The 11625-nt window shown below is 38.2% G+C and overlaps 1 protein-coding gene across 1 annotated transcript; it reads right to left on the bottom strand.

Moving 5' to 3' along the window:
- Positions 1 to 2319: 2319 nt before the first annotated feature.
- LOC131057654 (protein-tyrosine-phosphatase MKP1) lies at positions 2320 to 4461 on the bottom strand. Its single transcript, XM_057991797.2, has one exon. It carries the CDS (start codon positions 4308 to 4310, stop codon positions 2841 to 2843), a length of 1470 nt encoding a protein of 489 aa, XP_057847780.1. The 5' UTR covers positions 4311 to 4461; the 3' UTR covers positions 2320 to 2840.
- Positions 4462 to 11625: the final 7164 nt, after the last annotated feature.

Below are 11625 nucleotides of genomic sequence, written 5' to 3' on the forward strand. Positions count from 1 at the left end.
CAGTTACCCTGAGAAAACCTCCTAGGAGGAAAAACCCAACCAGAAAAGATCCTCAGATCTGATTATGAATTATAGTTATGTAATCATTACAACACTTATCTCAAGTACTTGTAGATGCAAATGTTGTTGTCACAGGAAGGATGGCAGATTGAGGTAGCTGCCTTCAAGATTAGCTTGTTGTCACATGAGTGATGGTTGCTGCTATTTTGGCTGCTCCTTTAACACAGATTGCAGACCTTCAAGGAATTCGCTGTGTATTCACTAAGTTCGCTGATTCCTAATGATGGATTTCGCACCTCAACTGGCAGATGTAAATTGCAGATGTAGCAGAGGTAATTGCTGTAAGTGCAGATGTAATCTTTCTTCTTGAAGTTCGCATTAGCCAGGCATATGTATTTCGCATGAATGAAAACTGAATGATTGAATTGTGATGTGAGGTTAATGCTTATTTATATGTGGATCAAACCTCCTAAACATGTCGGCTTTCCTTATAAATTAAAACCTTTTAATTTATTTAATGCGAAATGTATGGGATAGGGTTGGCCCTATCATGATGGCGTGTTTGGCTTGAATGTAGCCTGGAGATGTAGCGTGGAGATGCCGTGGGGTATAGGGCCCAGCCCTTACACGTTGGAGAAGGGGCTGGCCCCCTTAGGCGGATTCCAATGTTGCCCAAGGCAATTGGAATCCGCCATCCCTAATTATAAACAACAGTCCTGAACCCGATACAAACCCAAGGCCAACCCGGACCCGGCTCGAACCCAGCCCTGCACCCAGACCCTAAGCAATGATTCCAGTATCGTAGGTAAGAAACTATGATACATATTTCTACAAGCATATCAAGATTCACTTATGAAAGCAATTCATCATCTATAATGATCTTGAATGGTGACTCATTTCCAGGACATGAATGCAGAGAAGGTTGTCTTGAACAGGAGTCGTCAAACAGAGCTTTGCACGTGTCCACTGACATGCTGAATTCAGCAGACTGTTAAACATTTGAGAATGCATGTTGATGCACCAGCTGTATATGTGGCATCCAGCCCTGGGTAGGATAGCACACTGTTTCACATCTGTGTGCAAATAAAAAAGTATGATAAAGACATCCTCCGACTTATCACTGAAGAAAAGTATAATGTATATATATGTGAGGCATGCAGCCCTGAGTAGGCTAGCATACTGTTTCACATCTGTGACTCAATAAAAACGTATGATAAGGACATTCTCAAATTTATCACTAAACGAGAGAGAGAGAGAGAGAGAGAGAGAGAGAGAGAGAGAGAGAAGTAAGGGCCAAACATAACGTCCTTTTAGTTTTTAAGGACACAAGCAGACCTAAACCATTGGCTTAGCCATTTCAAATGATTTGGCTGAGTTAAGATTTACAGTCACTAACATAAACCGCAATAAGCATAATATCTTAGAAGTTGGTTGAGATACATTAATGCCATAAAGGTCAAAGAGGCAAGAGGCCAAGTGATGTGTATAAATAACAATTACAAAGACGAAAAGAGAGCATTCAAGCTTTCTGTAGTGTCTTTATTCATTCTACAAATATGTCTTTGTGGATCTCTTTGTGTCCATCATTGATAATGTCTATGATTTATTTTATTTCCAAATGGTGATCTTTCATTGATAACTCGATCAAAGGGAGACAAAATTGTTTACCACATTCAAAACAGTGAGCCTAGAAATTGAAATATTTTGTAATTTGGAAAACAGCAAATCAATCTTAGTCATTACAGATGATTAAAAGTGATGAACAAAAATATCTGTTTTCAGTTTTGCCAAACATGTGAAAAATAACTGTGTTTCTTAAAAATTTATCATGACCATGCTCAAACAAGCACAGATAGTTTACAATCTGGAATTGTACCAAAAAAATGTCACAAATTCTCCTTGATTATGATTTTCAAAGCCTGTCTAGTTTAAAGTTTTAAGTTTTAAACTGATGTCTATGTAAACTAATTTCTTCATATATTTCTTCTTATGGCATATGCTCTAATTAGCAAATTTATATTCTTTCACTTAGAACATTTTTTGGCAAAGAGATTGCTTGAGATTGCTTGCACAATCTCTAAAATATTTTATCGTGTAGTCAACTCATCTTCGTTTAGAAGATTACGACATTGTAAACATTTTAAATATGATTGATCGAGGTAGATAAGAAGCTAGTGCCAAATATAGAAAAATATGGTCTACTATAAGAACCTGGAAGCAGATGTTTGAACCAGAGCTTCAGCTGTGGATAAAGCATCCTGTGATAAAAATAGTTGTGGTACTTCCCTTGAGTGCCAATTTGGTATTATATACAAAATGGAAAAGTAAAGACTATTTGTATATAAGCTCTTTGTTGGAGCTATTTATGTGAGCAATTTCAATCATTATCTCTAATTAATTGGACATATGCAAGAATTAGAGTGAAATTCAAGACTTGGGTTACCTTATGAGTGTCTAAGACATTCAAAAGTGTTTTCTCCATTCACCATTGCCGCAGAAGTACAAAGAATATCATTGGTCATCATGTTATCAAATCTTTCACCAGGATGTTATCCTCAATTATAATCAGCACATTTTTTAATTTTTTCATTTGAAATAATTCACTGGTTAGCTCTCCAACCAAAGAACTGTAACCACTTTACTGTGTTCATTCAGTTCTGAATTATCTCTCTTGCATGTTTATGATAAGCGAAATGATCCGCTTTCTATTAAATTGATGTATGACCTTTGAAACGCAAATCAAAGGCATTAATTATCACAGGTATCACCATATGTCAATAAGCCCAACTATTCAGCTCTAGCTGGCAAAAAGACTCTTATGCCTGCTCCATCAACGGGAGTCATGATAGCCCACCAAATTTGGCTTTCCAGAATAACTCAAAATCTGTATCATACTCTGCAACCAGCTTTTCTCCTACTTCAGATGAAAAAGAAATTTCTCCTTGTTTCCTTTTCAATTGCATATAGTCTGCATCGCTGATTCCAAGAGCTTCACAGAGCTCTGCTGACTCAAATCCTTCCCTGCAGGATACAAGTGGCCCTTTTACATGCTCATATCTCAGAAATTGGAAAGCACTCCGGTTTGCAGCTGCAGCCATGTCTAAATCAGATTTCTCACCTCTCCATATATACAGCTTGTTATCTAGCTGGATTATAAAGACCCCTCTTGAATCAAGGGCCCAGATACTTGGGTGGTTTACACTTTTGGGTACTAGATGTAGAGGCGTGTATGAAGAGGAAGGAGCTAATCGATACATATGAAAAATCTTTGCACTAAGAGGGGTTTGTATTCTTGACTGCCATTGCATGAGCTGGACAACGAAACCAATATTGGGGCTTGCAACACGCCTAGATGCCTTGACAAATGCATATGCATCATCAAATGATTTATGCTCTTTCCACATTAAGTATGCAATAACAAGTGCAACAGAACGTGAAACCCCTTGGCAACAATGTAGAAATAGCCTGGAACCTGACTGCCTTTGAATCTCCTCTATATAATCAAAAACATCATACAAAATGCAAGTGAGATCCTCATTTGGTTTGTCTTCTAACCACAGTGTCCGGTATGAAAAATCATTTGGAAAACTTTCTGGGCATATAGAACCCACACAATTCAGAATGTGGGTGATTCTGCAGTAGTGCAATGTTGAAAGCTTCTGAGCCACAGTCCTACTACCTAAAAACAGATAAGGAAGAATCTGTGAACACTCTTTGTCGCATTGTGCCATACGATCCTCAGGCTCATCCAGCACCTCATTCTCTCCGCAAATATTCCTAACCTTGGCATGTTTTTTTTCATTACAAGAAACATCCTCAACAGAATTCCAATCAGTTTTCACCTTTATCCCATTGTTGGCATCCATAGTTGGCTTTTCTAAATTATCTGTCGTTGCGTTTGCTGAGATGGATTCCTTATCATGGCACTTTGAGTGCAATTTCAACACTCTTGAGGAATCTAAAGTTGTTTTTCCTGAAGTCTGCTCCATATCATAACATTTTGAGACCGAGCGAGCTCTCAATGGTGGACGAAGAAGTTTCATTTTCCTGCCTTGTGAATCCAAAAAGCAGCAACCTAAGACCTCATTCTCTCTGCTTTGCTCTGCAGCATCATCATACAAACCAAACTTGTTACAAGTCACTCTATCAATATCATTGGTAGAACTCGTCTCTGGTAAAGGAGATGGAGGGGAAAGAGTGGACATTTTGCAACAGGATGCCGATCTCCAATTATGTCTCGGTGTTGAACTGTCATGTACTAAGGGCCTTAACACATTCATCCTCAAAGTGGCATCCTCCAAATCATTCATTCTCTAGTCTGTATCCTTAACAAATTAGTCAGAAGAGAAATCTATATAATTGATGAAGACCTGAAAAGGTTAGATATCTAACATGGGAGATGTCTTGAAGTCTTGCAAGTTTCAGGACCTCTATTATTTAATCAAAGCTGTTAAGAAAGCAATATTTACAAAATCCCCAGGCACTTATCTTTCCAGTAACCCAGTCCACTGCTTCAAATGCATACATAAAATTCCCCCTCCCAGTAGCCAAGCACTTAATCTATCCACTCACCCATTCCCACTGCTTCAAATGCACACATACAATTATCCCTCTCCCTTAAGTATTAAGAACTTCGAATTCCCACATACAAAAAAGGAATCCTTGTTTATTGCAAGAAATAGGCCAACACAAAAAATTAGAACTTAGGTTACGAGTATCATTCTTCTTCCCAACAATTTCTTTCCAAGATCTATCAACTGTATGGCCAAAATCCTCCGCCCCGACAAATGTTTCGAAAATTCATCAATCGGGCTGCCACACTCCTCCTCCTCCCTGACAAATTCTTCAGTTTGGCAAAATCCAAAATCTTATTTTTCAAGAAAAAACGATTTTTTTCCACAATCCTTCAATTTCGTATTGAAATCTTTTTCCTTGTTCAGAACCAAATTTCTGCCTTTCAACCCTATACAAAAGTTATGGACAGGGAAAAGATAACCTTCATTGAGTACATTTAGCACTCCACAAAATCACAGACCAAAATGGGAAAAGGCACTTTCTTGCACAGGGTTACAGCAAAAGGAAAACCAACCCTAATTTTCATAGAGAGAAATTTTGTTTTAGATTGGCAGTTTTGAAGAACTTCCTGTGATGGGCGATGGGTATTATTACTTCCATGCAATAAACAAACCCAACAATAGTCTCTGAAACCATTACAGACCCACCTGAAATTTTCTCTTTCTTTGCATGCGTTGACAGAGACCCTTCAGAAACGGAATACAAACGAAATTTTTAATCAGAAAAACAAAGAATTGGGCAAGTGGAACAAAACCTTCTGACTTAGCCCATTTGAATCTCTTGCCACTTGCAAATCCTTATGGCCATCCAAAATTGCAAATGCCCTTCCATGAATTTCTGTGAATATTATCCTCCTTAAATGCAATGCATCGAGTAGATCCGCAGCCGCCTTTCCCCCTGTAATTTTTCTTTTAAGTGGGATCAAGAGGCGGCGGTGAGGAGGAGGATTAGCGGCGCCGAACTCTGATTTGGGTAGTGCTAGTTGGACATGCCTGAAAGAGAGGCACGCCTCCCCATTTAATAGCCCATTCAGAATCGCAGGAATAACACGGCGGCACACGGATTTTTCAACACAATAATTTAGTGCTAGTTTTGGGCCAACACAAAGACCCCATACGGCTTGGGAGGGAATTATGTCTTTAATCAGAAAGTTCTTGCCTAAAATAAGGGAATTATGTCTTAAATCAGAAAGTTCTTGCCGGAAATAACATGGTTTATAACAGAAAAATCCACGTCGTAAATGAAATAGAGAAAATTCACTACTGAAATGTTATGATTTTAGTAACGTCCGCTAGGGAAAAATAAATTTTAAAAAGTAGGTTAAAAAGAAAATTACGGTAGGGTCTGATTCCTGATAAGGCCTAGAATTAAAATTAATTTAATTAAGGTTGTGGCATTTTATTATTATATTTTTTAAAATCTATGTAAGTCAATAATATCAAATTTTAGAAATAAAATTAATATATTATTTAATCCAGTCATTTGTCTTTTTCTTAAAAAATAAAAATAAAGATCACCTTCACAATAAATTTCATAAAAATAAAATATTTTTTTTGGTCACTAAGAAAACAGCAATCTAATTATTTTTGTTTAAATTGTCACGGAATGGATAAAGAAGAAAACAGTCCTCTTATCCTTTTGTTTGTTTTCATGCCATTGCAGAGTTTTCATTTGTCTTTTTCTTAAAAAATAAAGATAAAGATCATCTCCACAACAAATTTCATAAAAATAAAATATTTTTTTTGTCACTAAGAAAATAGCAATCTAATTATTTTTGTTTAAATTGACACTGATTGGATAAAGAAGAAAACAGTCCTCTTATCCTTTTTTTTGTTTTCATGTCATTGTAGAGTTATGTTTTTTGTGTAATGGAGGTATTTATTTTTCAATCAATATAACATATATAAGTAGAATAAAACACATTATTAAGCTTGCTTAGGTTATAATATAATGGTTAGGGTGAGGACATGTGGCAAAATCCTACATTCACGAGTCATTCACACTTACATTTGGGTTGTTGAATGTCACACCCTCTTTTGGATTTATTAGCCACCTCCTCATAACCATTTCTTGTCTTTACCTAAGTTGGCATTTACCAAGTAGGTAAAACTCCCTCCTATTTTGGGCTACAGGGAGTTATTATTCCTCTTGGTTTTATATGCCTATATTTTTCTATATAAACAAGCCCTCACCTCTCCCTACACTAAGTACTGAGAATCAGAACACTAGCTCGGATTATGAGTCTAGTTCAGTGCTAGGAGAGTGTTGAGTTTTGTTCATCTCTGGGTTCTTGTCTTGCTTTCCTTCAGTCACATTGATCTTGGGTGGCTTCACAGCTAAATTTAACATGGTATCAGAGCTAGCTGTGAGTTGTAGGTTAGAATTCTTTTAAGAATTTAGAATCGTTTTATTCTTGAAAGCACGGTATGATTTCAGTTGCATTCAATGATGTTTTGAAGAGTCAGAAAAGCTTCAAGGGATTATAGCTTCTGGGGGGTTCTTATTTCTTGCTTATCAATGCAGGTATTTTGGAGCATCCTGAAGCAAATCTGGGCTCACCATTGAGTTTAGAGCAATCGAGAGAATCACATTTGCCTTTTGTTTCATCCAAATCGGACACCAGATGCGAAATTGGTGAAGGTGTGAAGCAAAGCTTTCATTAGCTGATCTGGAGGGTAGCTGATTTTTAGAAGCATTTTGAGGTCAAACGGGTAGTGCCATTGCGTCCAGAAGGCCCAAAAATGCTAAGTTTGACTATCAATTTGTCAATTTTGGAGACAGACAAATTTGAGACAAAAAAAATTTAGCAGATGAGCCGTATGGCCCACCTGCCTAATATGGTATGAATTTGAATTTCTCTGTGTTATCAAAAAAAAAATATTATTTCAAATATTAATATCGCAATTTTTTTTATATTAAAAGGAGTTTATTTTAAAGTCATTATATCTTGTATTTTTTTGAAAAGCCAAAGGTACCAGGGTACCTGCATAGGCACAGGCCATTGTACCTGTGTGGTACGCAAGGTACCACATCAACGAGGCCCCGCGCCCTCCTTGCGTGGCATGGCGTGAGGGGTTTGCTTCCCCATGCCCTCCCTTGGGCACTCACACACACTTGGCCTTCGGCCCCCACACCCGCACATTAATGTGCTCGGCCTCTGTGCTTATAAACCTGCACCCCCTGTGCAATGATGAATATCGTGTGGTATTTTATACATTTAAAAATTACAAAGCCTTTGCTTTAGTGTATGCATAAGACCTATGTCGTGAACTTTGGCCCCTGTGCAATTGAATCCTCGTAGCAACATGGCCTCGTGGCATATGAAAAGTTTTTAAAGAACTCCTGCCATTCGTATTTCCCTCTTGCCTTGGTCTCCACATTGTCCAGGTCTGCATGGAGGATTGAACCTGTGTGGAGGTAAATAGCAGCTATTTGGCACCAACCCCATGTGCTTTCACTTCATGTCATTGAATCATACCTTGGCTCTTGTGCCAACCTTTGGAGTGAGTGCTACACTCATGATGCAGGAGCATCCTCGGTTCATAGCAATCTTGCATCAACCAAAAATATTTCCTTTTTGTTTGTAATTTCAGCATTTCTTTATGTGTGTCCCGGATTTGGCTCACCAGAACCTGTGGAGTTGGATTTTGCTTAAAGACCTAATCATCTTCCTTATTTCCAAACCGTGGAGCATTTGGATCATTTTCCGGCAAGTTATTGCTACCGATTTTTGAGACAGTTTTCTGTTACCGGTTGCTTGGACCTATTTGCATTGGTGATCTACCGGATCCCTTTTGTAGCTTGCAGAGCCCTAAGCATTGATTCTGATGTTCCTTGGCATGTGGCCGACCTTTTCCCATGATCTACACTTCATCCTTTGGATTTTTCAGAGGAATTTCTTTGGTGAAGGCCGATCTTGTTGGTTTTGCACGTTAGGCCTTGTTCTTCCAGCTTTGATCCCTTTTTGGGTTGACCGGATCCCCTTGGATCATATAAATCATTGTAATATAGCATTAGAATGTAATCAAGAAGCTAGACTGAACATAGAAGATATATCTTAAGATTTGAGGTCTCGGTTGTGACCTATTCTATATTTTGAGCATGTTTTAGTAGGCTTGTGAGCCGGTTTCTGTAACCCAGTTGTTACCGGTTGGTTGTAAGAAGTTTTCATGATATAATTCAATTTGTTCTGCATTGCCTCCATCATGTCCTTTGTGTTTTTGTTGTGTTTACTCTTACTGACCGGTCTAGACTAATCTCTTAGAGGTCCCTCCTAGTCGGTGACTGCTTCAAGTGGTATCAAAGCGAGCTTTCATTCCGGAGATTGCATTGTCCTGAGAATTTTGTTGTACGGTGGCGAACTGTGGATCTGACCTACAGTTGTAGAGGGTTGGCATAAAGATGGCATGAAGAGGAACTAAGAATGGTGGAGCATGTGGGAATGCAAACCCTGTTGTGATGGAAATGTTGCAAAAAATAGTAGTCCGGTTGGAAGTTGTGGAGACAACCCAGAGAAGAGGCCAACACATTGAAGATGTAAGTGAAGATGAAGGAGAAGAAGCCCCGACAGAACAAGTAAACCCATTGGCGGTTGATCCGGATGAGGAAAGGTTTTTGAGGGTTTTGAGTAGGGCGAATACTAAACCTCATTTTACCTCACTGGAATATGATGGAAAGTTGTATTCAGATGAATTGATGGATTGGATCTCAAAGATGGAGAAATATTTTGATTTTGAAAACACTATAGAAGAAAGGAAGGTGAAATATGCATGTACCTAGTTGAAAGGTCATGCATCTCTTTGGTGGGAGCATTCGCAGGTTGATAGACAAATAAGAGGTAAAGAGAAGATCAAGACATGGGATCAGATGGTTGCTAAGTTGAAATCAAAATTTATGTCAATTGATTATCAAGTGAATCTATTCCGGAAGTTGCATAATTTGAGACAGAAGGAATCTAGTGTGAAGGAATACACCGAAGCATTTTACAAGTTGAATATCAGATCCAGACATGTTGATGATGAAGCTGAACAAGTTGTAAGATATTTGAATGGATTGTGGGTGTCTATACAAGATGAACTCAGTTTGATCAAATTACAAAGTGTTGAAGAGGCTTATCAATATGCCCTGAAGGCAGAAGAGAAGCTAAAAAAAGACATGAGCAGAGGCAGAGAGGCAGAGGTGGAAGGTTTTCCAGAGGAAGATTTTAAGGAGGAAGAGGATTTACCGGAGGTAGAGGAACCTATAGGAACCAGAACAAGGACAAATAAGTGAGCAAAGAAGGTAATTCATACCTAAAAGATGATAGAAATTTCTACCGGAGGAGAGAACTGGATGGCTACTGGAATGAGAATTTTGGAAGACAAGACAAGAGAACGTTTAGAGGAACTTGCTATAAGTGTGGAGGAGAAGGACATCGTGCTTTCAAATGTAAGAAGACAAAGAATAACAGAAGAGCAATAATGGTGGAAGAAGACCCCAATAGATCATATAATAAACAGGAAGATGGAGAACTGTTGATGATGAGGAGAGCTTTGTGTCATACCGGGAGAGATGAAAAGCCCTTGCAGAGAAAGAATTTGCTCAAGACCAAATGTAAAGTATTTGGTAAGTGTTGTAAAGTTGTTATTGATAGTGGTAGTTCAGATAATCTGGTTTCAGAAGAGATGGCGAATAAGTTGAATTTGGAAATATTGAAGCACCATAAGCCTTATCAGATAGCATAGATTCAGGATGAACATAAGTTGTTAGTAAGTGAGTAATGTTTGGTGAAATTGAAAATTTTGAATTATCATGATGAAGTCTTGTGTGATATCATACCTATGGACATTTGTCATCTTTTGTTGGGTAGATCTTGGCAGTTTTATAGACAGGCAATACATGATGGGAGGAAGAATACATACACTATTGTGGCCAATGGGATGAAGCAAACCTTGTTGCCCTTGGAGGAACCTTTGAGGAGTGAATTATGTATGAATGCTAGAATTTGTTTGGTGGATGGAAGCAAATTCCTGGATGGATTGAGACATGAGAATGTGTGTTTTGCCTTAGGCCCTAAGAAGACTGAGAATCCAGAGCATGAAGAGGAACAACTGGAAGAGATAAAAGATTTGTTGACAGAATATGAAGACATCATTTCAGATAATGTGCCTGATGGATTGCCACTTGTGAGAAGTATTAGTCATTGCATGGACCTGGTTCCCGGAGCTAGTTTGCCTAACAAATTTGCACACCGGATGACACCGGCAGAGAATGAAGAGCTAAATAGACAAGTGCAGGAGCTATTGAAGAAAGGTTTGATCAGAGAAAGTCTGAGACATTTTCAGGACCAATAGTATTAGCACCTAAGAAGAATGGAGAGTGGAGAATGTGCACCGATTTTAGAGCAATAAACAAGATCACAATGAAATGTTGGTTTCCTTTGCCTAGGATATATGACATAATGGACTGTTTAAGTGGAGCCAAATACTTTACAAAGATAGACTTGAAGAGTGGATATCATCAGATCAAGATCACAGAAGGAGATGAGTGGAAGACAACATTCAATACAAATGAAGGACTGTATGAATGGTTGGTGATGCCTTTTGGGTTAACTAATGCACCAAGTACTTTCATGAGGTTGATGAATGAGGCATTGAAGAAATTCTTGAGTAAGTTTGTCATTGTATAGTTGGATGGCATTCTGATTTTCAGTAAGACAAAAGAAGAACATTTGTTGCATTTGAGACAAGTTTTGCAGAGTTTGAGGGAAGAAAAGTTACTAATAAAGCTTAAGAAGTGTACTTTCATGAAAGATGAATTAGTCTGTTTGGGATTTGTGATATCTGAGGATGGTTTGAAGATGGAACATGAGAAAGTAAAAGCAATTGTTGAGTGGCCTACACTGGAAAGCATTGGAGAGGTAAGATCATTTCATGGATTGGCTAGTTTCTATCGGAAGTTCATCAGAAATTTCAGTTCTATTTGTAACCCTATGACTAAGACCACGAGGGGAGATCTGAAGGAATTCAAGTGGACCACTGAAGCAAACAAAAGTTTTGAACTGTTAAAATG

This window comes from Cryptomeria japonica, chromosome 1, assembly GCF_030272615.1.
Source record: "Cryptomeria japonica chromosome 1, Sugi_1.0, whole genome shotgun sequence".
Classification (NCBI taxonomy): domain Eukaryota; kingdom Viridiplantae; phylum Streptophyta; class Pinopsida; order Cupressales; family Cupressaceae; genus Cryptomeria; species Cryptomeria japonica.

What these genes read in the sequence shown, in the direction of transcription:
- LOC131057654 (XM_057991797.2), bottom strand. Translation starts at nt 4,310, where the DNA reads ATGAATGATTTGGAGGATGCCACTTTGAGGATGAATGTGTTAAGGCCC.